We start from the raw sequence: 27,352 nt of genomic DNA on the forward strand, positions 1-27,352 counted from the left end.
TTGACCAAACTGAAAACTAACTGAATCAATCTTACGATGCTAGAAAACTAACAAACTAAAATGAACATATGAAAATATGCACTTAGTGTTTGTTAGTTTGGTACATTTGTATCTGAACTTGCTTTATGAGGCTTTGATGCACATATTTTTTGAGATTTCTACAACAACTATTTCAACAGTGTGTGCTTTTATTGTAATACTGTACTGATTTTGCTGATTGTTGCCTCTAACATAAGACCTCCATACAATAATAACTAAAAAATTACCAAAACTAAGACTGAAACTAAAACTAAACATGTTTTGAACAGTAAGAACTAAACCGTAGTGAGCAAACTTGCTGCAGAAAGTAACTGACTAAGGGACACATCTGGGTTCCTTTGGCCTGTACAGAGGTACGGGGTGGAAATGAGACGAAAGCAGCTGAGTGAAAATGTTCAAATATTTTCACTTTCGCTTGGCACGCTCCAGCCCTCCTGCTTCCAGCAGTTCTCTTTTCAGCTGTGCGCGCTGCGCTTTACACACAAGTATAGAGACACAGTGTCAGAGAGCAGAGTGCCACGCAGAGCATCGCTGTGTGAGCGTGTCCCAGTTAGAATTATTGTTATTCTAAGATGATCCTGCTGCTCACTCTGCTTTCTGCTCTCTCTGGAGAACTGGGTCTGTGCCAGAAGGAGGATGGAGGCTTCACCTTTGATGGAGACATCCTCCAATTTGCCATGACCTCAAACACGCTTTACATCGCCACAGAGGAGAGGCTGTACCAGCTGAGCCACGACCTGACTCTGATCAACAGTCTGACCCAGAGAGGAATCTTAAAGACCGAAAACCAGCAGGATGATGTGCAGTTTTATCGGGTTTCTGACACAGCTGAGTGGAACGCAACTTTCAGCATCAACGTGTTGTTGCCTTTCACAAGGAATGACTCTCTGATCAGCTGCGGTGTGACTGACGATGACTGCGGCCACTGCGAGATTCTGGACCTGAAGAACATCTCCAAGCTTCTGCACAGAGAACAGATCCAGGTGGGGCCTCTGAAAAGCAGCAGCAGGTCAGTCAGCTTTCTGGTGGATGTAAAGAAGAAAACTCAGGCTGACACTTACATTCTGACCGCGATCCAACAAAACAAAGAAAAGTATGAAAACGACAAGTGTGGTATTAATCAGCAGACTGTCAACCTTCAAGATACAGATGACAAACAGGGTGGAGGTATATTTTCTCTAACTGATGGAGCTTCAGGCACACCTGGGATCAAAAGTAAAGGTGATGTGGAGTTTGTTGACGCGTTTCAGATTAAATCAACCATCTATCTGTTCTCCAACATGCTCTCAGCTCAAACAAACAGAGTCCGTCTCATTTGGCTCGAAGGCGAAAAAAGCAAAACTGACACACTCAAGTCTCTGCGGGGCGCGACTCTCAGTGTCTCTGACAGTGAAAGCAGCAGACTCGTGGCCTCCTCGGTCATCCCGGGGGAGCAGCCGGTGCTTTGGAGCGGCGTGTTCAGTGTGGATGGAGGAGACACCGACACCCAGCTGATGGTGTTTGACATCAGCCCTGATTACAGCAGGAACACCGACAGAGATCCAGACTTCTACACCTCTGTGCCATCAGAAGTGATGGTGAGAGCTTTTTAAACTCTGATTTAATGGTTGTACTGTTGATATCGTTCCCACCTGTGGCTCCAGTATCTTCTCTGGTCAGTGATGCAAGTAAAAATTTAACATAAAGATATATCCCCTTAAAAGAGGATTGAAACAACTATAACGGAAATTAACAGCAACTATATACACACACACACACACACACATATATATATTATGTATATATATATATAGCAGCACTTCATTGTTGAACCTTAGATTTTTAAGATAACATCAATGAACTTGGGTCAGTTTGATAATAATGCAGCAAAATGCTTCAATAAGGCTTTAAGTAGTATGATGCAAATTCTTTTTTAGGTTCGTTCAGTACCTCTAGCGTTCAGGTCTTCTGGTTTCTCATGTTTTGTTTGCGTCAGCCAAAGATCCTGAAACCAAAGGCAGTCCTCTTCAGGCAAAGCTACATGACCTCAGTGCTGGCAGTGAGGCAGAATGCCTGGATGGTTTTCTACATTTGGACAGAAGATGGGCTGCTCATTAAGGTTTGTATCAACTAATATACATCAGGTACTCGTCATAGAAAACATGCTTGTGTTTACTTTTTCCTGTTTCTCACTCACGTTATTGAAGAACATTGCTATTTTGTCTGCATTTCACAATATGTATTTTTCTACTACATTTCATTCATAATACTAGCTTCAATGTGTGTGTGTGTGTGTATATATATGTATATATATAAAAACACCCATCTCGCCCCTGCGGGCGGTTTATCCTTCAAGCTCGGGTCCTCTACCAGAGGCCTGGGAGCTTGAGGGTCCTGCGCAGTATCTTAGCTGTTCCCAGGACTGCGCTCTTCTGGACAGAGATCTCCGATGTTGTTCCCGGGATCTGCTGGAGCCACTCGCCTAGCTTGGGAGTCACCACACCTAGTGCTCCGATTACCACGGGGACCACCGTTACCTTCACCCTCCACATCCTCTCGAGCTCTTCTCTGAGCCCTTGGTATTTCTCCAGCTTCTCGTGTTCCTTCCTCCTGATGTTGCTGTCATTCGGAACCGCTACATCGATCACTACAGCCGTCTTCTTCTGTTTGTCTACCACCACTATGTCCGGTTGGTTAGCCACCACCATTTTGTCCGTCTGTATCTGGAAGTCCCACAGGATCTTAGCTCGGTCATTCTCCATCACCCTTGGGGGCATCTCCCATTTTGACCTCGGGACTTCCAGGTTATACTCGGCACAGATGTTCCTGTACACTATGCCGGCCACTTGGTTATGGCGTTCCATGTATGCCTTGCCTGCTAGCATCTTGTACCCTGCTGTTATGTGCTGGATTGTCTCTGGGGCATCTTTACACAGCCTGCACCTGGGGTCTTGCCTGGTGTGATAGACCCCAGCCTCTATGGATCTTGTACTCAGAGCTTGTTCTTGTGCTGCCATGATTAGTGCCTCTGTGCTGTCTTTCAGTCCAGCTTTGTCCAGCCACTGGTAGGATTTCTGGATATCAGCCACCTCCTCTATCTGCCGGTGGTACATACCGTGCAGGGGCCTGTCCTTCCATGATGGTTCCTCGCCTTCCTCCTCTTTCTTGGGTTTCTGCTGCCTGAGGTATTCACTGAGCACGCTGTCAGTTGGGGCCATCTTCGTGATGTATTTGTGGATGTTTCTTGTCTCATCCTGGACTGTGGTGCTGACTTCCTTCCACTTAGCGTACAGCCTCAGGGTGCTGGACTTGGGGTGAAACCCTCCATGCATGGTCAGGAGCTTTCTTGTCTTTATGTCAGTGGCTTCTATCTCCTCCTTTGGCCAGCCTACTACCCCAGCAGGGTACCTGATCACGGGCAGGGCGTAGGTGTTGATGGCCCGGATCTTGTTCTTACCGTTCAGCTGACTCCTCAGGACTTGCCTGACCCTCTGCAGGTACTTGGTGGTTGCAGCTTTCCTAGCGGCCTCTTCATGGTTCCCATTTGCCTGCGGGATCCCCAGGTACTTGTAACTGTCCTCTATGTCTGCAATGTTGCCTTCTGGTAGTTCAATCCATACATATACGTATACATATGTATATATACGTATACATATGTATGTATATATACACATATATATACGTATATATATGTGTATATATACATATATATACATACGTATATATACATATATATACGTATATATATGTATATATTAGGGGTGCAACGATACACAAAATTCACGGTTCGGTTCGATACTTTGGTGTCACGGTTCGATATTTTTTCGATACAAAAAAATGTTCATGCTTTTTTAATTTGTCATTTATTAAAATTATAAATATATATTTTAACTCAAAAGTACAGTTTTTAAATTTAATGTTGCTGAAACGACAAAGTAATAAAAAAATAAATATCTGATGGAGAAATCCCTCATCTTTGGAAAAGAGAGTTTATTACTGAGAAATGGCTCTTTCCAAAATAAAAGCTATACTATACGCTTCTTCTGGGGTATACTCTCAGCAGCATATTAAACATATCAGGTCCCCATAAGGAGAATCATGTGCTAACGGCTGTCTAAATGACACGGGTAAAGTTTGTAGCATGCGTGCTTGTTGTTTTTGTCTGCTTCCACTTGTCTTTGCACTAGGATGATGTCGGAGTAAATGTGCAGTCATATTCGTTGTGTTCCCACTAGTGCTGTCAGCTTTAATCTGAAATGACGTTAACGCCACAACAGGGCAAATCTCCGTTAACGAGCTACCGCGGATCGCCCCGTGCGTGGGGCTGGACGGCGTCAACAGGTTAACAAGCTAACTGCGCTAACGCACTAGTTCCCACCAATTGAGCATTGCGTGGCACATCCGACATACTGTTTTACTTTTGTCCATGACGCGCTTACCATCAGGGTCATACTTCACATGAAGACCAAAATAGTTCCAAAGGCCAGATCTGAATGAGGGTGGGGGAGGTTCAATTTGCCATGTTGCAACGAGCTTAGCTTCTGTCTTGCTAGCTTGCTCAGTGGATCTGGGCTGGACAGTGCAGCCTAGGCGGAGTAGTCGAACGCAGATCCACTGAGCGCTCAACACAGACAGCATCGTCAGAAGAAAAGTTGATTAGTACAGCAAGCTGTTCATACCTGAGTGTTCCAAGCAAAGACTCACAGCTTTGGCCAGCCACTTGAATGAGGTATACCAGAGAGATAGAAGCCAGTCCTGAACCATCAAAGGTGTACTCTCAGAGGCAGGGAAACAGTATAAGAATAATGAGTGGGGAATTCTTTATTTAGCTATTTACTGGAATATATTATAACCTGTTTACTGGAACTCAGCATTTGGTCTCCAAAGAGATGTACGTGCAAGTGAAGAAGGTCATTACAGTGGATAATCTCTGCATTGTTTCATTGGTTAGTCTTGAACTAACCTGTCTTGAACCTCTCTTTATCAAACTCTAAAATCAAGAGATGCCTTCAAGAATGTAAATACAAAAACCATTTTTGCACTTATTGACAGGAAGGACACGAGACCTCAAACAGTTGGCTTTAACCTGAAAAATATTCTTTGGAAAGATGAAACAAAGATTAACTTGATGATGATGGGGATGTAGAAGCTGTATGGTTTTTCTGAATGCAAGTTGTAACATTTAACATTTGATATATTGTCTCTGCATGATTTTTGATTAAATATTGCTCGATACTGTATATCCAATTTGCAGATGATTTAAATTCTGCTTACTGTCCCATGAAACAAGGTATAACCAGATTAATCACTCTTCTGATGCTTCTGATTTGAGAAAAAACAAACAAATAAACAAAGCACATTTTTTTAAAAATAAATGAAGAAAAAACATTGAGTACAGAAACAATAGTACAGTGTCTCAGAAATAATCACCTTCTTGTTGTCAGCTGTCTGTGGACAGGAACTTTCACGCTGCCTGTCCCACGGTGCTCTACAGGACCAGTGATGACCACAAAGTGTTTCTCAATTTACATCTGGATCCAGTGGATCGTAAACATGCGTATGTGCCATTTAGAAACCAGGTACTTATAATATTTACTGATTATCTTAACGTCACATGTACCTGTGCTGCATTTTAAAGTGTTTGTTGTTCTAGATGAAGCGAGTTCCTGTGTCAAACTGCAGCACGTACACAAATGTGCAGGAGTGTTGGTCTGCACAGGATCCATACTGTGGTTGGTGTGGCTCTAAAAGCAGGTGAGAAAAACAACATGTGCAGCTGACGTCTCCAAACAATTCTGAACTTGGTGATCATTTCTTCTTCTTCTCCTAGCTGCACATTTGAAGATGACTGCACAGATTCAGACTGGCTGTCCATTCCTGATGAGTCCCAACACAAAATGATTTCCCACAAAGTTGAAAAGGACACAAATGGACAGGTACAGCTTCACAAACACACTCGGGACTGTAATCATTTCTGGTTTTCATTTATTGTTCAGTTATATCCTTCCGATTTTAGATCTCACTGAAAATCCACACACACCTGACTTTGGGCCAGAAAGTGTCGTCTGACTTCACCTGCCAGTTCTCTGCAATTTCTGGCCACCTTTGTATTGGGAATAACCCTCCACGGTTCCCCCAGTGCACCTGCTACCTGTCTGATCACACACTTCCTCCTGATGGTTTGTCACTTTTGATAAATAATCCCAGGAATGTATTGATTTGAAGCATTTGACAAATTGAGTTTAATCTTTTGTTGTTTATTATTATATATTGGTTGAACTCATTTGACATTTATCATTTAATATATATATTTATTTTACAGGCCTGCATGTCACAGTAAAGTTTAGGTTTGGAAAAATACTCCTGTCAGAACAAGTGAAATTAACCAACTGCTCTGACATCAGTGGACCTCCAACTTCTATCTTGTAAGTCAAGTCAGATTATAAAGATATTAAATAATCATAGACGAAAACCATCATTCCCATGACTTATAAAATAACCATGTCCTAGTCATACAAAATAAATATGATCAAATAAAATAAGTGAATCTTATGAGTAGTTGTATTTAGCACATTCAAAGTCCTCTGATCCTATATGATTGTTTTCTGTTCAGGTGTCAGCAGTGTATCAAGGCTGGTTGTGGTTGGAGCAGAAACAGCTGTTCCTGGGCTAACCAAGGAGAGACTGATGTAATAATGAAACTATCGTATTTTTATAGATTTATGTAGCAGTTTTTCACATTTCATGTTGTACATTTGTTGTATGGAACATTTCCAATCCAACAATATTGCGTTAATTTGTAGAAAGTGAGACTTAAACTCTGCTTAAAAATTCAGATTTTCTTCTGTGTCATTTGCAGTAGGTTATGAGGCTAGACTAGCTGATGAATAGAGTTTAGATTTCCCTCATTGTAAAATGATTCACTTCAGTTTCTAAATGGAAATACTCAAGTTAGTTGTTTCCTACCATTTAAACTTTTTGAACAAAGCTAATGTTAGCCACAACATGTCTGAGATCAGCTCTAATAGCATCTGCACAGTCTTGTGATCCAAGGCTAAATTCATTCTCTGCTACAGGAAAGTGTTTGCCAAACGTTGGAGTCTGGGAAGAACTTTTCTGTGAGTGTAATGCTCTTTTTTATTGTTCTTCTGATACTTTATCTACATCCGGTAGAGATTTTAATGGCAAAAGAAGGAAATTATTTTAATCTGATTATTTTTTTTTGTTTCACTGTCAGATCCCAGAGATCTTCTCCATCACTCCCAATGTGGTGTCGTTGTATGGCACAAACCATGCTGTGTTATTAGGTCATAACCTTGGTGATGTGTCAGGAGTGAGGATCCAGACGCACACTGACTGTGCTCCAAAAGAGTGAGTCACTTTACAGATAACTAAGATGATTCCTGGACTAGAAAGAATTTATTAAAGTGTAGAAACAATTCCAAACAGGGACACGTATTTAAAACTGAATATTCTACAATTTAATTTTGACAGTTGAAAAAAAAACTTTAGCTTTACAGCTTTTAGCTTTGGAAAAGGCTGCAGAAAGTTCAGGTACAAGTGATGCACTATTTGCCTCTCAGTGTCGGTGCTCAGAGAGACTGTTTGGTATCAGAGTGTAAAACTGAAACTCAGGCCGTGTTTCCTGTGCTTTTGGTTTGAAGAAGTCCATTGCTGTCAGTTGCTGTGTTAAAAGGATTCCTCAGGATATTTTATAATCACAGTAGATGCGTTAAGTTTGGAAAACACATTTCTTCATACAAACAAATCTTTAATTATACTGTGGAAGATTTTACTGATCAGTTTTTGTCTGTGTTCAGTTTTTCTGCATAATATGATGATCTTAGTGATGACTTTTCTCGCTCTGTGTGTGTGTGTTCTGGTCAGGTCTCCTGTTTGGGACAACACTGGGGTCAGTGTGACGTTCCACATTCCCAGCACAGATATCAAAGGTGTGGTCAATGTATGTGTTCTCCTCCCAGATGGTAGTTGCCACGGCGAAGCTAACATCACATACTTGTCATCACCATCCTGTACAAACGCTACTCCAAGCAGCAGCTGGATAAGGTACACTTAATTTAACTGAAACCACCTAACAAAGCCGAGATGTTATGAAAACAGATAATGTTAATTTCTTCGAATGATTAAGAGGAACTCGTGTTGAACTTGTGTTTTTGGGAAACAGGTCACCTGAAAAAATACCCAAGTTCACTTTAGTTATTAGTACCAAACTATGAAGCAGAGGAACTGAAACTTTCACAGAAGCTGTAGCACACCTAAAGTGACACAAGCAGTGCACCGCCTGTAACATATTGTCTTCTGAAACTAGAACTTGTTTGTTTATCACAAATATACCACTGTGATAAAGAAAAGGGATCTAAAATCTGCTCTTTTTTCTCAGCTTTTTTCTCAAACACTAAACCTTCTCGTTCTACAGAGGTCACACATACTGGTATTGCATAGGAAGTCTTCTTTTTTATCTTGCATTTTCTTCTTCCATTAAGAAATGATCCACCACGTTGGTTTGGTACTTAAACTCCCCAATAATACTACTGTGATCTATTAATGCTTTGTTTCAGTCCATCAGACACTTTGGTCTGCAGCACAATATCTAAACACCTACGCAGTCCCAACATTTGCTCTGAAAATTCATTATCCTCAGGTTGCTCTTATATATACTCAAATACATATAAGAGTAACCTACTTGAGTCTATATAATATATAGACTATTGTTTTGCTGTCAAATTAGAGTCACTGTAATCAAAATTCTTTTGAAAGGTTCTCTGCTGTGACTAAAATGCTGCTCTCTGTGTCCTGCAGTGGGAACAGGAAGATCACAGTCAGGGGGTCCCACTTGAAGTTTGTTGAAGGCATTGTACACAGCCATGCCATGCAGGAAGTTACACTTCCCAAAAACAGCAGCTACCAGGTGGGTCTGTACACACACACACACAGTGTCCAGTACAGTTATTATGACATACACGCTCTCACTGCATGCCAAAGCTCTTAAGTAATCTTCTTACAGTATGTCATCTGTACATATGCACAGACTTGCAGCTTGAAGCTTACCCTTAACCGATAACACAACAATAAAAGTACCATCCTCTTTTTGTGCCACCAAAACAGCTCTGAACCCCACACTCTATGCTGTGTTAGCATGTACTGTCTAAAAATCAAATGAAAAAAACAACAACAATAAACATATTGTAGTTTTCCTGTAGTGTATCAAGTTGAATTGTTTCAGAATACAACGATATTACAAAAATGCAGTAATCAGAAAAATCACTTACATTTTGTTGGGAGTCAAATTAAAATAAAAAGGCAAGGTTAAAATAAACACCTTGTTGAAGACTGAGGGTAACCGGTAAGATTATTTGGCACAAAACAAGTTCTGGAGAGAAGCTGAATCATTGGAAATAAAGATGTTGAGGCGCTTCTGAGTCTGTGATTGACATTACTAAGTTTATCATGTCACCATCATGACCATACCATGCTAGCTATATAAAGAGTCTATGATTTATATAAAAATTCAATTTATTGCAGACTCTCACCTATGACTCACCTTCAGCTGAAAACAGTCCTGGGATTTCTAGCAGCACTGTGTTTTTGAAAGTAGCTAATCAAACCTTGGCCTGCTCCACAAACATGTCCTACTATCCAGACCCTGAGTTTATCAGCTTCACAGCCACAAGGACAGGAAACAGTGTTCGCATCACTATACGGGTAATGCATGTTTTTAATCGCACATTCAAAAACATGTGACATCAGCTCGTAGAGCATCAGTCTTTGTTTGTGTTGTTGTTTTAGAAAAAGGCAGACAAACTGGAGATGACAACAGCAGAGTTATCAGTGTGGGGCGTTCAAGACAGTAAGGAATACCGCTGCGTCATGGAAACAAACAAAACCAGTGATGAGACTCACTCTTTCACTTGTGAGGTTAAAAACCCACCCAACGTGGAATTTCAGCTGTTGTTGGTAAATCTTTCTTTCATACTAACACGAGGCACTGTTTATGAACAGACAAACACCTATCCGGTCTTTAAGTCTGACATCATTAGCCATTTCCAGGTCCAAACTCTGCTTCAGGTCCCAAAGTCAAACATAACACTGCGGCATCACTGAGAGTTAAAAGCTGTCTAAAATCTTTCATCGTTAATAAAATGATCAGCGTTGCTGCTTTACCAGGTGTAAAAAATTAAGTTTAACATCCAGGCATCCATGAAAACAGAATTTGTGAAATTTAACAGAGTTAGACGTTAGCATGAAGTTAGCTCGCTAGTTTCCATCTAAAGATAGTATGTTCTAACTGAAAGATTTCTGAAAAAATAAAAACGTACAGCTCTGCTATCACTTCCAACATCAATGAAGACAGAAAGTAAACGGTGACATTTGGAGGGTTACTGAAGTTGTACAAGCAGGTTATACAGTGATGTGCTACGTGACCGTTAGCGACATAGCTATGTTAGCATAACACAAACACATTAGCACAGTGAAGCTGGAGGATGAATGCTTTTTTCCACTCAATAAAAGTTAATATGAGAGTTCCCGATGGTTAGGGACAAATGCAATCGCATGGCAGGATGCTGTAAACGGACCAAACTTAAGTCAGAAGAACAACTGAGATAATCCATCCAAAATACGAGGTTAGTCATTAATGTACTGCTGCATGGGCTGGGCTGTAGTTACATGGTAACGTTTTGAAAACTGACCTTTAAAATGAATAGTGGTAACAAAAACCGAGAGAGGCCGACAGTGATCACTGAATGTTTTTAGAAGCTTGTTCAGATTAAGTAGAACAAGATTTCAACTACTCCCCACTTAAAAAAGATATTATGGTAGATGTTAGCAGATGGTCATTAACTCCTTATCTAAGCATCTCTCCTAGAGTAGACACCATAAAAATGAATATGCTCCCAAGGATATTGTACTTGTTCCAGTCTGTTTCTATAGAAAGCCCTGATAGATACTTTGCAGAATGGCATAGGATCCTCTCCAGATTTATATGGGTGGGTGAAAAGCCAAGAGTTAAGTTTAAAACACTTCAGCTTCCCAAGGATAAAGGAGGACTAGGCCTCCCTTGCCTACATGACTATTATAGGGCAACCCAAATAAAGACTCTGGTGGGCTGGTGTAAACCTGGATATTGTTCAAGGTGGAAGTGTCATGATTCGGCTGTGTGGCAGGCAGGAAGTGGACCCAAACGCAAGCTCACGGAGGCAGGAATGAACTCAAAACACAGCTTTATTGCTGGAGAGAAATGGCGAAACAAACTGATAAGAAACTAAACTGGGAAACAATACACTAGTACACAGAGAAACACACGGCCATGAATGAGGGATAACGCGACACCGAACAGAGGGAGACTCGGACATAAATACACAGAGGGTTAACGAGGGAAGAGGGGGCACACAGGGAACACAGGTGACACTAATAATAATAACAACGAGACACGGCAGGAAAAACACAACACTGACAGGAGACTGTCAAAGTAAAAACAGGAAGTACACAGAGGAGCAGACAGGAGGAGAGAGAGAGAGCACGGGGAGAGCACAGACATAACGGGCTGGGGAAAACATTGAATAAAACACAAGGAGGGGAGACGAGGGGTTACATATACACAGAGGGGCGCACAGAGGGTAAAGTCACAAAGGGATATCAAAAGCAACATATAACTAGGGATGGATATCGAAAACCGGTTCTTGTTGAGAACCGGTTCCCACTGTTTCAATTCCTTGGAATTGTTTGCCATTTTTGCAAACGATTCCCTTATCGATTCCAGTCGCCCCGAATGACGTCACCACGTTGCGGAGCGTCATTTACCTGGCAGGAAACATGGCGCCTAAGCGGGTCAAACGCTCAAAAGTTTGGTCATACTTTACGAGAACGGATGACAACAGGGCAACTTGCAATACTTGCAAAGTACAGGGCTCGCAAAATCGCTAGCCCGACGTCCCGGAGCTAGCAGATCGCGCTAATACAATATGCACTGTTAGTTGATTATTTACCTGCCGCATTAACGGGAGAGGACGGGCAAACGTTACCACTGCTGCTAGGTTGAGATTCACGAGTCCGGAGCGGAATTAAAAACACGACATTCATTTAAGGTTATCGCGTGTTTTGTGAGCAAATGCTTTTGCATATTCGTAGTTTTTCCTTCATTTAAGGGAGGAAACACTACTAATACACTAATACACTACTAATACACACTAATAATTAACTAAAACACGCGATAACCTTAAATGAATGTCGTGTTTTTAATTCCGCTCCGGACTCGTGAATCTCAACCCAGCAGCAGCGGTAACGTTTGCCCGTCCTCTCCCGTTAATGCGGCAGGTAAATAATTAACTAACAGTGCATATTATGTGAGCGCGATCTGCTTTATTACAAAACCTGCCATTACTGTGCGCTGCATTTAGGTGACCATGATGAGAGAGACAGACCGAGTCTGGCTGGCTCAGATGCTGGCAGTTGTCGCTGCAGTCTACCGGTAGCGTCTCCTTTTAGGCCAGGATAGACGAATGTCACCGAGCAGTGACTAAGTTTGTGGTCAAAGGCTTGCACCCATTTGCCATAGCAGATGCCCCCAATTTTCGGTAAGTGAATGTGTTCAATTGTAGGCAGGGACATTACTGGATATTCTTGTGTAATTGCTACAGAATAATTTATGTTATACTACAGAATGCTACAGAAGAATATTTATTTTATTATTTTACATTCACAATTTTTTTTCCCGGGGACCCTGTGACACCCCATTGAAAAGCCGTAGGCTGTGGATCTCTTAAGATCTCACTGTTGGGTTTGTAAGGCCATGTTACTCCTAAATTTCTATCTTGTTCAAAGAGAAGATATAAAACAAAGTTCTAAGCTAATCGACCTTAGTGTTCTCCTTTTTTAAAAAGAATCGATAAGAGAATCGATAAAGAATCGAATCGTTAAACAGGATCGAAAATGGAATCGGAATCGTGAAAATCTTATCAATACCCATCCCTACATATAACAGAACAACCTAGGAACCGTGGCATAAATAAAGAACAAAATACAAAACACACGAAAACTAAGAATGCTGGGCCAACATGGCCCAGGATCATGACAGGAAGGAAGTGGAATTTTCCTTGGGAGGTAACTTCCCTGTCGGGGCACTGATAGGAGATCCCTCAAAGTTACGTCTCCTGGGAGACCCGGGCAACCCTTGGATAGTAAGCTCAATAAAGACATAGAAAAGAGTACTTAAAAAGTATCAATTAAATCAGAGGGCCGGATTCCTTAGGTGGTTTGCATATGACCCAGAATTTTTGCCTAGTAAGACCGACTCAACATTTAAAACATGGGCTAATAAAAGTCTCACCACATACAGTACCTTGTTGAAAGACGGAAAAGTGATGAGTTTCCAGGACCTTAAGAATAAGTTTTGTGTTGCAAAATCAAGACTTTTTTTAGATATTTGTGATGGGTCTGTCTAGCACAGACCCGCCGCTGGAATGAGAGAATTTTAATACAACAGCAAAAAGCATTAGACACCAAGCTGGCAAGGTTCTTTGTGTTACTCGTATACGAGGGAGGACCGAGCCAAGTGTCGTTCCTTCCACTTGACTGCAGTTGCTCTCATCTGCTCCCTCGTAACACTGCTCTTTTATTGAGGTTACATGAATATGCATAGGCCCGTTAACACATGACGTCTTACATAGGTATACATGTGAACAAAGAGTACCGTCTGTGTGTGTGTGTAGGTATGTGTGTGTGTGTGTGTGTGTGTGTGTGTGTGTGGGGGGGGGGGGGGGGGGGGGGGGGGGGGGGGTCAGAATGTGACCCCATAAACGACTTCCCTAAACCTGCTGGTCTGGAAGTCCAGCAGTTCATCTAAAGGCATTTAGACTAAAACAGATATAGATGTGTTTGCTATACCATATATCAGTAAGAGAAGATATAACCTCTTCCCATGACCCAAGGATCTGAGTGTGTATGCCAGAACACTCTGGAATGCACACAAAGTCTTTGCAGACTGCTAAGGATCACACATCCTATCACTACACAATCGATTATACACCTCTAAGCATATATGGTTAAATATTTCTAAGCATAAATGACAATCAACAATCTAAACCTGACAATTTGCAACTGAGGGACTTCTTGAATAAAAAGCTAAAACAATCCCCAGTTATCGACTGGGAATGAAGAAATTATTTACATATTTGAGAAAGCATATAGAGATGCACCCTATCAAAAAATTATTCCCAAATTATATCGTTCACTGACCAACCTAAGGGGTCATGATACAAGATATGTTAAAGCAAGATGGGAAACAGAGGGTAATCTATCCCTAAAAGAAGAGGAATGGGATGGGATCTGTAGGCAGCAGTGGTCGGTAACAAGCTCCCCCTCATGGAGGGAATTGAGTTGGAAGAATCTAATTTGTTATTTTAATACCCCGGCTCAAAAATCCAATTATTCCCATAAGACAACATACTGGAGGCAGTGTGGACATGCAGCAGCAAATCATTTCCACATCTTTTGGGAATGTCCTTGTGTGGCTCCATTTTTGAAGGAAATACATAAGGTCCTGGAAACAATCTTCCAAAAGAAAATACAATTTCATTTTGCAGTATTGTACCTAGGTAACTTGGAGAGTCTTAATCTATGTAAACCGGATAAAAAAAAACGGATAAAAAATAAATAAATAAATAAGCAGAACAAGATACAAAGCATTAAAACACTTTAAAAATACAACAGCCTTAATAAACATGGAGTAGTTTGGACCCAGGCACAGGGTTCATACATCATCACTTAAAGACCGGATCATTGTGATAAGAGCTCCACAGTGCAGTACTCTGCTAATGGTTTAGGCACTGAAATGATATCTTTCTGATATAATATCAAATGATTAGGTTCAAAGACAAATAATGCTATAAATATTCTTATTCACTGAGCTTCACGCAAAGCACAATCAATCAGAATGGATGCATGATGTAACTGTCCTTTGCTTTTAACATAACGTCAACTATCCTTGTACAACTTTATTTACAGCATGTTTCACATTATGATATTTACTGTATGAATAATATTTTGAAAATCTCTGACCTGCTGCTCTATTGAGACTTTCCTTAATGTTTTCTAGATAAAGTATGGTAGCAGGACCGTAAGCCTCAGTAAGCCTCGGCCTTCATCACACCTTCTATTGCTGCTTTTGCTGTTGATACCCTGTGTTATTGCTGGTAAGTGATTTTGATACATCAGCTTTTTATTTTATGACTAGGATTTTTTTTCTTAGTTTCAGTGTCGCTGTTCGCATGCATTGTATCAGAAATACTTTGTAGAGCTGACACTAATGCTAGCGTTATAGTTAGTTTAGCTGTTAGCTATAGATTCCTTTTAGGGAATCAGGCTCCAGAGGAACAATGGCCTTTCAATGGTTTATTTTGCATAGTCAGTTAAGTGTGTCTGATACATGGTTAATTGTCCTTAACTGCTTGTTAAAAGTCCTAAACAAAAGAGCTATAAAAATAATAATTAACCTCCTTGGCACAAGCTATCAGTCCTTTGAAACTGGGCTTTCTAACATGCTATATAGCCTTTTTTAAAGCTACGTTCACACGTAACAAGTCTCCAAAGTGGTTAGTGAGACAAATTTTATTTGTTTTTATGCCATTTGAAGCCCCATTTGTGCCTACTTTCAGAATGAAACCAAGGACCTTTTGTTTATTAGGCAAGTGTGTAAACCCCTACACTATAGAGCCACAGACTGATGAAAACCTTTTCTACTCCACTTTAGTGACAGTTCTCTAGTTTTCTGCTTGATTTAAATCAGTTACCATTTGTCTTTCAGTGCTGGTGTTTATGTATCTGTGGAGGAAGAGACGTGCCACAGAAATAACGTTTAAAGTTTCTTTCCTGTCTCTGCTGGCTGAATGAAAATCTTCACGGAGTTGCTGTACTAAAAGTTGATTTTTCCAGTTGTTATATATTTTTTGTATTTTCATATATTTTTCATGAGTCATATAAACATAAAACTAATTTAGGCTTTTTTGAAATGTTGAATTATTTTGTTCAAGCACCAAAAGATTTTTCTGATATCTACTTTTGTGATAGTTCTCTGACTGAACCAATTGTTGGAATTGTATATTTAAGACAAAATTACAACATACATATATCTTACATTGTATGTTAAACCTTTTGCATCTTTAGAACAATAAGAGTTATTGTAATAGATAGTATGTTACTTCTCTTTCTCTTAAGTGAAAGTGACATATGTACTTTTTGGCTCTAAAGCCATATAAAGCCTTTCTACATGCTATCTATCTATTTGGAGATAGATGGAGTACTGGATTGGGCTCCCTTTTGGCCTCAGAACTGCTTTAATTCTTCATGATACAGATGCAACAAGATGCTGGAAACATTTCTCTGAGATTTTGCTCCATGATATCATTGCAAGGTTACTGCAGTGGACATGAAGGGTTGGACATGGTCAGCATGAATACTGTGTTTAAAGGTTTTTAGACAATGCCCAGGTTTAAAGTTTGCCAAAGAAATATTCCCAACACCATTACACTGTCACCACCATCCTAAACCACTCCTACAGGATGGCAGGATGGATGGATGCTTTCATGTTATTTACATGTTATTTACACTAAATTCGGAATCTACCATCTGAATGTTCCAGCAGAAACTGAGACTCGTCAAAACACTTAAAGTTTTTCCAATCTTGGCAAAGGAGTGGGTCTTCTGCTCCTATAGAGCCATCTGCTTCAAATTGCTGTACATTCAAATATGGGCGTCCGCACACCCTGGTTGTAACATCTGCTTGAGCTACTGTTGCCTTCCTGTTAGCATGAAGCAGTCTAGCCATTCTCCTCTGACCTCTGGCATCAACAAGACATTTTCACCAAGAGAACTGTCGCTCACTAGATGTTTTCTCTCTTTCAGAACATTCTCTGTAAACCTTAGAAATGGCTATGTGGGAAAAATCCCAGCAGATCAGCAGTTTTTGAAATACTCAGATGTCTGGCACCAACAACCATGCCACATTCAGTCACTTTGAATTTAAGTGACTTTTTGCTCAGTTTGAAATTTAGGCTGGATTGACCATGTCTACATGCCTAAATGATTTGCCATGTGACTTGCTGAGTAGCTAGTTATATTTATTTAACAAATGCAAGTTAAAAAAAAAAAAGCATAGCTAGGATAAAAAATATATATCTGTCATTACTGTACTACTGAGATTTACTGGTTGTCACTAGACAGCGGGTAAGCTCATGGATGCCCTCTGGCCACCACTTTCAATAAATTAGAACTTCTATGTTCTCATATTTTGTGCATGGGAGAAAATAAGAGAAAAGAACTTCCCAGAACTGAAACTAGATGTCGCCTTTGCTGCACTCCATTAGAACATGTATCACTTGGGAGAATGGTAGACAACATGATATACAGATTATATTCAATAATGATTACGGTCAAAATAGAGACAATTCAAACTAATATCGAGAGATTTGGAAAGTACTGTGTGTATACTATCTTAGAGCAGCAGTGTACAGTCTCCAGGGACAGCCACTCGCCAACAGAGAACACCTGAGCAGCCAACAACAGCAGCCCGCTCCAGGCAGGGGGAAGAAAAGTGAAAATGCACTTTTACAATCAAATTATGACACTTTAAATAAAAAGCAAACTAAACTACTAAAATGCCTACACACTGCTGTGGACATACTTATAGTATAGTAATGGTCAGTAACTGCTGTGCCATACACATTGAGGAATAAAAAATGAATCTGTTTTTCACATTTAGTATACCATACACACGTTGGTCTACATTATACATACATTATTACAATATTTTATTGGGTGAAAATTATAATGAGAATAGGACTGTGTGGAAAAACCAGTAATTAAACATTTCATTCATTTAGTTTTCTTTAAACACGTCATATTTTGGGCTTTGAAGCACAAGCTAAGTGGTCCTGCCTGCATGTGGCCCTTTCCTGCTGGAATTGTGTACGTGCAGAATGGGATGAAGGCCCACAGAAACTGGTTTCCTGTGTAAAAATGTGTAGCCGACGAACCATCCCGATGACGCCTCCCACAGCTCCTCCCACGGACCGTGACGGCACCAACAGAACAAGCTGAAAAAAGTAGACAGGTTGTGAACATTGCCTGGTTTTCAGTCCTGAACAGAGATGGGCAGTTACTGTAATCCGATTACTTTTTTCAAGTAACGAGTAAAGTAAGGGAGTACTATGGCATATAAGGTAATTAGATTACCGTTACTTTTTTGTAAGCATACTGCGTTACTAAAACCGTGATTCTTTTGTGAGTGTCTCATCACAATGAGGTAATAATTTCATTTTTGCTTGATCCATAAAGTTAAAAGATTAAAACTAATAAAACAAAATTTTAAAAGAGACTTTCCATTTGATTACATTTTATATGATGGATTAGGCAGAAAGTAGAATTGGGCTGAAAGAGCTATCGCTTTATCACCTATTCAGGTTGTAAATCATGTTTTTAAAAAGTAACTAAGAAACTAATTATTTTTGAAAATAAGTAATCAGTAAAGTAACCGGATTACTTTTTGGGGGAAGTAATCAGTAATTAGTTACTGAATACTTTTTTCAAGTAACTTGACCAACACTGGTCCTGAATATCACTTAAAGTCATGGTACATGCGGGATTCAGGATTTATTGGGCTAATTTAATAGTAGCTCACTGCTGCCTCTGTTTGGTCGAACGTACTTTAACATTTGTTAAAGTTTGAACGAGCAGGCAGTTCGCTCAAAGAAAGGTGGTTTATTGGTCTGTGTGCCAACTGGGTTATCATCTTATTTGGTACCTCTAATAATACAAACAGTAAATGTGGAAAGGCTCCTTCTCTTGTACTATTTTTGTAGTGGCTTAACAGGGTTCATACCCCTTTTTCAAAGACAAATTCAAGCACTTTTTTTCGGGAGCGCCGACGGTCCGGGCTGATTAGCTCTCCCGCTGGCGGCGAGAGTAGGTACGGCCGGATGGCTCTCCGGCCTCAGTCAGGTGATGGAGGGGTTATGTGGCGGGTGCCATGGAGGGGTTATGTGGCGGGTGCCGTGCAGGGAAGGCAGACGCACCTGCACGGCATCTGCAGTCATGCCCCGCCAACTTAAATATGATACTGGGTCCTGCATTGTGGGTGTTGTTGGTTATTGTTATGCTGGGCTGCAGCTCTGTGTTGCCAGCAATCGTCCTGAATAAAGAGATGCTTAAAAGCATGAATGAGTCGTTGGGTCTGCCCTGGTCATTCACAGTGACATTCAGTAGTGCCCTCACTGATACACAAAACAACAACTACACAACACAATAGCTATACACTCCACGCTAAACGTCACAAATCTCTCACAAATCAAAACTCGCTCTCTGTCTCGCTGCTGTCACTGCTCGAGATCCGAATTTTGCTTTTAGTCCTTGTGACTCATTTTATTTCTCTATCTGATAAGAAAACTATTCAGTCAGATAGTTATTTGTGGTGAATGAAATACCCTTTTCTTTTCTCTAAAAAAAAAGTATGTGGACGTATCTAAAACTTAAACTAGTGTTTGAATCCTGAAAATGATCACACATTTAATTTCCATGTCTAAGAACTACAAGTGTCCAGAGTCAGAACAGACTGAGAAACTCACTACTGCAGATCATCTGTGGCATCTTTAAGGGAAAAATGATGGGACAGAGCCTTTCCACCCCTGCTGACACAGCAGGACAAACGTGTGTGAGGAAGAGGAGGAAGAAGAGAAAGCGCCATCTAAGAGATGGAGAGAATAGTCGGGCTGTTCTCTCTTTGTCAAAGACTGATAGAAAAGTTTAAAATAAGTAATTATCTGTCCTAAATAAAGCTTATTAGGTCGTTTAAATAATTTTACCATGAAATTATTTTGAATGAGGGAAAAAGTACTCAAGTACTTCGTGGTAAAAACTATGAAAGGCATTCTAGAAATCAGTGACGATACCCAGCCCTAGTTGGGACAGTGTTTAATGCTGTCACTGTTTTACATGGTTACCATACTGTAATGATCATAACGTATATGTATGTTTGTATGTTCCCTCTCTACTCCTAGATGAGTAAAACAATTGTAATGAAACTTTGCATAAACACTACCTTGGATACCATGGCTGCCAACATGGCAGTTGCATCCTGTGGTTAATACCAGTAATTTATACAAATCCCAAAATCATTTAGTTTTTTACAGTGATTGAGAAAACAATCAAAAATTACTCCTTTAAAAAATTCAAAAATAGTCCACACAACAATACATATATGTATATAGTAATATGAAATTCTATTCAATGAGGGAAAAAGTACTCAAGTACTTTGAGGTGAAAACTATGAATGGCAGTAAAAAGTTCTATATTCAGAAACTTAAAGTATCAGCACGAAAATCGATGTCAGTTTTTTTTTTCCTTCAGTTGTCTGAAACATGGAGTATTTTGACACAAGGACACATACATATACACCAAACACACAGAGAGGGACACACAGGACAAACACACAAGGGGAACCTAAATGTGCAAGAAACTAACATGGAATAAACTTGGGACTAACTAAATGAAGCATAAAAAATAAACCATAATCCACGGGGCGATCGTGGCTCAAGAGTTGTCAGCTCGTCTTGTAATCGGAAGGTTGCCGGTTCCAGCCCGATAGTCTCGGTTGTTGTGTCCTTGGACACGACACTTCACCCGTTGCCTAGTGGTGGTGGTCAGTGCGCCCTGTCAGGACAGCTGTGGCTACAACGTAGCTTGCCATCACCAGTGTGTGAATGTGTGTGTGAACGGGTGGATGACTGAATGCAGTGTAAAGCGCTTTGGGGTCCGCTAAGTAAAGCGCTATACAAATACAGGCCATTTACCATTTACCATAATACAAAATGTCACCAAAATGCTTGCTCAAAATGACCCAGAACCATGAGAGAGTGTGGAAACACAGGCGCAAGACCAAAGACTGTAGAAAACATGGATAACTAAAAGGTAAATATACTGGATAGTGTGTTAGTATATAACGCTTTGGGTTTCTTAACAAAACACAAAGCTTTATGTATTGAGAACTGCCAATCAACATTAATAAAAAAGGTATACTTTAATAAATAAGGAATATTTTTTTGTATTTGTTCTAGATTTATTAAAAATGATTTTAAAAAATAATAAAATGTATCAGCCTTCTCCCATGCTGTATTTTCTGCTGTAATTTTTTTTTCTCTTAAACATAAATTGACCTATTTTCAATAGGCCAATTTATGTTTAAGAAAACCCCAACAATCAAATGATCCCTTCTGAGCAAGCACTAACTTAATTCAGATAAAACTGAGGTTATTGTACTCGGCCCTGAAAATCTTAGAAATATGGTATCTAACCAGATTCTTACTCTGGATGGCATTACCTTGGCCTCCAGTAACACTGTGAGGAACCTTGGAGTCATGTCCTTCAACGCACATATTAAACAAATATGTAAGACTGCTTTCTTCCATTTGCGCAACATCTCTAAATTTAGAAATATCCTGTCTCAGAGTGACGCTGAAAAACTAGTTCATGCATTTATTACTTCCAGGCTGGACTACTGTAATTCATTATTATCAGGATGTCCAAAAAACTCGCTGAAAAGCCTTCAGTTAATCCAAAATGCTGCAGCAAGAGTCCTGACAGGGACTAGAAAGAGAGAGCATATTTCTCCTGTATTGGCTTCCCTTCATTGGCTTCCTGTTAAATCTAGAATTGAATTCAAAATCCTGCTCCTCACATACAAGGTCTTAAATAATCAGGCCCCATCTTATCTTAATGACCTTGTAGTGCCATATCACCCTATTAGAGCACTTCACTCTCACACTGCAGGCGTACTTGTTGTTCCTAGAGTATTTAAATGTAGAATGGGAGGGAGAGCCTTCAGTTTTCTGGCTCCTCTTCTGTGGAACCAGCTTCCAGTTTGAATTCGGGAGACAGACACTATCTCTACTTTTAAGATTAGGCTAAAACTTTCCTTTTTGCTAAAGCATATAGTTAGGGCTGGACCAGGTGACCCTGGATCCTCCCTTAGTTATGCTGCAATAGACGTAGGCTGCCGGGGATTCCCATGATGCATTGAGTTTTTCCTTTCCAGTCACCTTTCTCACTCACTATGTGTTAATAGACCTCTCTGCATTGAATCATATCTGTTATTAATCTCTGTCTCTCTTCCACAGCATGTCTTTATCCTGTCTTCCTTCTCTCACCCCAACCGGTCGCAGCAGATGGCCGCCCCTCCCTGAGCCTGGTTCTGCCGGAGGTTTCTTCCTGTTAAAAGGGAGTTTTTCCTTCCCCCTGTCGCCAAAGTGCTTGCTCATAGGCGGTCATATGATTGTTGGGTTTTTCTCTGTATCTATGAAGCGCCTTGAGGCGACTTTTGTTGTGATTTGGTGCTATATAAATAAAATTGAATTGAATTGAACCCTTTTTAGTACTTATCTGTATTTGTTTGTGATTGTGTGACACTGAACCACAGTGCTATGTATATCCTCTGTAACACTCAGATGTTTCCAGATCAATGTTTTCCCCCTCCGCTGTTTCTCACTATAGAGTCTTACCTCAGTAACAATGAGGCCAATGAGGCACCAGCAGAGCATATCTGGCTCTCAGTCTGTGAATGATAGTGCCCCCTGCTGTTAATAACAGAAACAGTGTAACCTTGTATAGAGCTCGTAGCGATGGTCTTAAGATTGCTGCTGCAAGGCAGTAATTTGTATCCATGTGTGCTGTATATTCTGAGCATATGCAGTTATGTGAGCTCTCAGGTTTTATGTATCAGGACATAATAAAAAAAATCAGGTCCTTATTAGGTCTTAATATGAGGTAAATGCAACCTCAGATGAACAACACAGAACACATTATACCATGTCATTATTTATTTAACAAACACTGAGCCGAAATTCAGATGTTTAAAAAACTAAGTACATCCAAGACTATTTCCATGATTAGTTAAGGGGGTAAATATTAGCCAAGTGCTAATCAAATGCACTAGATCATCAGTAAGTGTAACCACTACTGTCAGTTTGCTGGTGTGGCGTATTCAGGTAAGTTGTAACATACTGTGGAGGAGAGAAGCAGTTGTTGATACCCATGAATCTGGGAAGGCTTTGAAGTGGATCATTTTACAGCAAGAAAGATTATTCGCAAGTTAAAAAAAATCAAAGACTGTTTCCAATCTTACCAGGAGTGGACGTCCCACAAAATTCAGCCCAGACATCTGAGGCTCTACAGGCCACAGTTAGCATGCTAAATGTTGGAGTTCATGACAGTGCAATTAGAAAAAGACTCAACAAGTATGGCCTGTTTGGAAAGGCTTCCAGGAGAAACCATTTTCCCTCTAAATACAACATGGCAGCATTTGTTAGGTTTGCAAAGTTGAAAACCTAAGCCCTAATGCACAGCTTCAACATTGGTGAAAACCAAACGCACAGCATATCAGCACAAACACGTCATACCAACGGTTTTGCACGGGTGATGATTATTTGGGCTTTTTTTGTTGTCAAAGAACCTGCAAAGTGTCCAGGTCATGTGAGCCATGAATTACTCTAGAGCCAAATGAGATCATCATTGGGTCAGTGACTCCAGAGCGCAGCAGCAAAGCAACAACAGAGTGGTGCTGCAGTGGCTCAAAGTTGAGACTTCAACATGATTAATGGGCCAGAAATCCGTCCACACTGCTGTGAAACACTAATAAAAAATGATTACCTCAAGTTTTTGCTGCTAAAGTTGGTTCTATCAGCTGCTGAATGACAGGATGTACTTGGTTATAGTCATATGTGCATTTTGGGTTGATTTAAATAAATAATTATGTGTTGTAATAATCCAGATCTAGAACCTTAAACTGATTTTTCAGGTGTCTGTAAATGAATTTCTTTCTTATCATTGTCCCGATTGGTGTCGGCTGACACTTGACACTCTGTGGCTCCTGATTTATCTGTTGTCTCACCTCAGTGCGATTCCTCACGTTTTGTCATGATTAAAGGATGAATGTGAACACCACTTCAGTCACTGTGTTCACTTCCTGATATGTCAGAACTGTGCTCACGCCACTCACTTTTTTTAACAACATGACACACTGCTGTAAACAGAGACCCTGTAATGTTAGCACCAAGTACTTCATAAAAAATAATGCTGTCAAGCTAACTTTTCCTCTTTATGTCTTTTTCAGGACTTTGTATCGCTTTGAGGCAGTGTGGGACAGCTCCCTGCACAACTCCCTCCTGCTCAACCGCGTCACTCCCTATGGAGAGAAGATCTACATGACCTTATCTGGAGGTCAGCCGCTGCTCCGCCGTGTTGTACCTGTTTGTACGTGTTTTTAAGTCTCTTGATGTCATCGTGTCTAACACACACCCTTTATCTCCTCTCTACAGCTGGACCATTGTTCCAGACTGCCATTATCACCAAAGACATCTGCACGGTCTTTTACTCCCGAGACGCCAAGGTTTCCCCCACCCTGTTCTCTCAAGAACCTCTTTGGGACTGGATACTCCAAAACTCCTGACTGGTAAATCTGGGCTGCAGTACTGTGGCCATCTCTGTTTCACAATCAAAGATATCTGGCCTGTTACAAAGTTTCCTTGTTCATAACTTCTGCTTCATTCAGATGTCTGACACTGAAAGCCCAGGTGAGCGGACATGAAACATGTTTAAAGAACGAAACTGTTTTATCATAATTCTGTGGAGAGCTTCATCCTAATGAGGGCTCATGTCCTGAGCAGGGATGCAGAGGAGGAGGAGGAAGGTCCTGGACACATCAGTGGCTTATGTGCGTGGAGAGGAGAACCTGGCTGGCTGGGTGCCCAGAGGAGATAGCCTCATCCTAAAGCACCAATGGGAGCTAGAGTAGATGGAGCAGCTGCAGGAGGTGGGCCTTAAAAGATTTATAAAGAAATAAATCTCTGTTTAATATCGTAGAGGGAAAAATGACTTTTCAAGTGAAAGACCAAAGTGCTATTCTAAAAAGTTTTTTCTTCGAGTATAGACTGTACATGACTAACCCTTCCCTCCCCTCTTCTCCCCACCTCACGTTCGCCCCCATCTTTCGTCCAGGTGGAAAAGACCCATCACCTTCTGGCGCTGAGAGAGAAGCCGGGAGAGGCGGCTCCCGTGGGAACAGCTCTCCGTGACAAGCTTCAGCAGTGCAGCAGTTACTTCTGGGCCAGAAGTAAACATATTTTTAGGAACATTGACCTCGATCTGCAAACGGTTATTGACAGGTTATCTATTTGATTCTAACTTGGTGTTATTTGTGTTAAACGACCCCTGAGAACAGCTCACGTGCCTCCAGTCCCTCATGCTCAGACTATGAAAACTTCCCGATGGTTCCCACTCTGGAGACCTCCTACATTGCGCGGGCTGCAAAGAACGAGTTCCTCAACTTTGTGCCTGATATTGAAGAAATGCAACCAGGGTGAGTAATGCCATATTAACCCAAATACTGTCACTATGACATGTGTCTCACAGACCAAATGTAAGTCGATACTCATGTTCTCTAGTTCAAGCAGAAATGATGTGAATGTGTGAATCTCTGAAGTGAAGTACTCGTGTTCAGCAGCACCACCATGTGTTCATTTTTCTATTCTTATTCTGGAATCAAAACCTCATCTAACTCTCATTGTGTTCATTTTTTTTTTAACATTGTTATTTTTTTTCTTATGCTTTTAATCATTCCACCATGAAGGTTTCTATGAAATGTAATAGAGGGCATTTATTTCTTAATTGTTTTAACCTTATTTTGCACATTAACAAATATCTATAGCAAGGACAGAGACACAACCACATATGTTGAGTCCAGGATTGTATTTGAGCATCAGGAACAAATGATAAGAGCACATATCAGGAGTACACTGGATAGCTGTTTCTCAAAGGGTTTAATAGAAGGAAATAAGTTAAAGGGACAACATATTCAAAGGTCTTATTTCTGATACTGCCCCATGAAAATATTTGCTATGTGTGCCGTGGTGCAGCTGCTGCATTCGGCTCCGGATTCACTTTTTGGCGCCTACGCCTCTCGAGATGTGTTAATGCAGACAGGCATTAAAAAACTCTGGTCAACCAACCAGCAGTATGCCTTAAAGGTAATGCATTAAAGGAGCGCTACCAACTGTCTGTTACATATAGTTAAAAAATAAAGCTCTGACGTGACCTCGGGTCAGCCAGCCTGACAGTCAGAGAAACAGAAACGTGCTGGATTGTGGATCTCTGAGCTGCATATCAAAGATGCAGCTATGCACAGATCAAATCTCAAAAGTGCAATGTACCTCATATACATGTTGATGTGAAGCGCTGCCAGAGCAAACGTTTTCACTTCATTTGCAGAGGTGTTTTTATTTTGGATTGTGTATTTATTGTTTGCAATGTATATATATTAGTTTGCAGCTCTTTGCACATATTAATAAAAGGCTCAACTAACTGATCAAATAAAGTCTGTGCGGTTTAGTTGTTCCACTCATATTAATCCAAACGATGGTGTTTGGATTAACGATCGATGTTCTAGTGTGAACTAAGAGAGGGTTTGAATGTAAGAGAGAGGGGGGAAAAAGGAAAAGGAGACCTAAAATGTAACCCCTGCACCTCGACTGAGGAGGTGAGTTACATTAGTGCTTCCTCTTTATTAGAAAGCGGTTTGAGTGAATGATGTTTGGTAATGTTGCACCATTGAACTGTTAGTGAATGAGGCAACAATAAAAGTGTGAAACGTGCATTAGCAGATCAAGTGGTGCCTGCTTATTTCCTGCTTTATGTGAGCTTCTGCTGTAGTTTATTATGTGCTTTTAGTCCCAAGAAACCACCCTTTTACTGTGGCGCACAATAAGATGTTTGGTGTCATCTTCCTGTGATCTCCTGTGAACAGGTGGATTAATTCACTTCAAGTTTATGTATGCAGCACCAAATCACAGCAGTCGCTGAACACTGTACTCTAGAATAATTATTGAGGCACAACATTTAAAGCTCCTATCCTTCTATCCCACATACCTAAAAGTTAGTTATATGATAAATAGCCCCGTGTTTGTTTACTTGATTTGTAAAATGCAAAGTGGTGACTTTTTCTTTTCAAGTACGTCCTCATATGGAGACAGTTGTTTTTTAATGGCATAAAACAAGTCATTGTTTACAAAAATGTACATTTTATTGGGCAGAATGAGGTAAACAGTGAAGAAAAGTATGAGAAAACAGAGCATAGGATCTCCGGAGACTATGGCAACTAGAATTATTGTACACATGTGTGTGTATTAAGGACTGACACAGACAAAGAATTAATCATACAATGAAGCAATGTCATTTTTAAATGTTTATTTATAAACAGGATAAAACCATTCAAGTATTG

The 27,352-nt window shown here is 40.5% G+C and overlaps 1 protein-coding gene across 1 annotated transcript in view; it reads left to right on the forward strand.

Annotated features, from left to right (window-relative positions):
- Positions 1–611: 611 nt before the first annotated feature.
- The window catches only part of LOC134646711 (plexin-C1-like), a 34,929-nt gene continuing 8,188 nt past the window's right edge, over positions 612–27,352 (forward strand). The window contains exons 1-22 of the mRNA XM_063500567.2: positions 612–1,616; positions 2,015–2,137; positions 5,463–5,597; positions 5,672–5,772; positions 5,849–5,954; positions 6,035–6,197; positions 6,341–6,443; positions 6,632–6,707; positions 7,095–7,136; positions 7,256–7,389; positions 7,906–8,085; positions 8,839–8,947; positions 9,562–9,741; positions 9,826–9,993; positions 15,131–15,227; positions 15,839–15,887; positions 24,191–24,297; positions 24,396–24,466; positions 24,629–24,650; positions 24,744–24,820; positions 25,075–25,189; positions 25,327–25,435. Coding sequence (XP_063356637.1) covers positions 612–1,616; positions 2,015–2,137; positions 5,463–5,597; positions 5,672–5,772; positions 5,849–5,954; positions 6,035–6,197; positions 6,341–6,443; positions 6,632–6,707; positions 7,095–7,136; positions 7,256–7,389; positions 7,906–8,085; positions 8,839–8,947; positions 9,562–9,741; positions 9,826–9,993; positions 15,131–15,227; positions 15,839–15,887; positions 24,191–24,297; positions 24,396–24,466; positions 24,629–24,650; positions 24,744–24,820; positions 25,075–25,189; positions 25,327–25,435 — 3,272 coding nt within the window. The remainder of the gene's footprint in view (positions 1,617–2,014; positions 2,138–5,462; positions 5,598–5,671; positions 5,773–5,848; positions 5,955–6,034; positions 6,198–6,340; positions 6,444–6,631; positions 6,708–7,094; positions 7,137–7,255; positions 7,390–7,905; positions 8,086–8,838; positions 8,948–9,561; positions 9,742–9,825; positions 9,994–15,130; positions 15,228–15,838; positions 15,888–24,190; positions 24,298–24,395; positions 24,467–24,628; positions 24,651–24,743; positions 24,821–25,074; positions 25,190–25,326; positions 25,436–27,352) is intronic.

The sequence above is a fragment of the Pelmatolapia mariae genome, linkage group LG17 (genome assembly GCF_036321145.2).
Source record: "Pelmatolapia mariae isolate MD_Pm_ZW linkage group LG17, Pm_UMD_F_2, whole genome shotgun sequence".
NCBI classification, from domain to species: domain Eukaryota; kingdom Metazoa; phylum Chordata; class Actinopteri; order Cichliformes; family Cichlidae; genus Pelmatolapia; species Pelmatolapia mariae.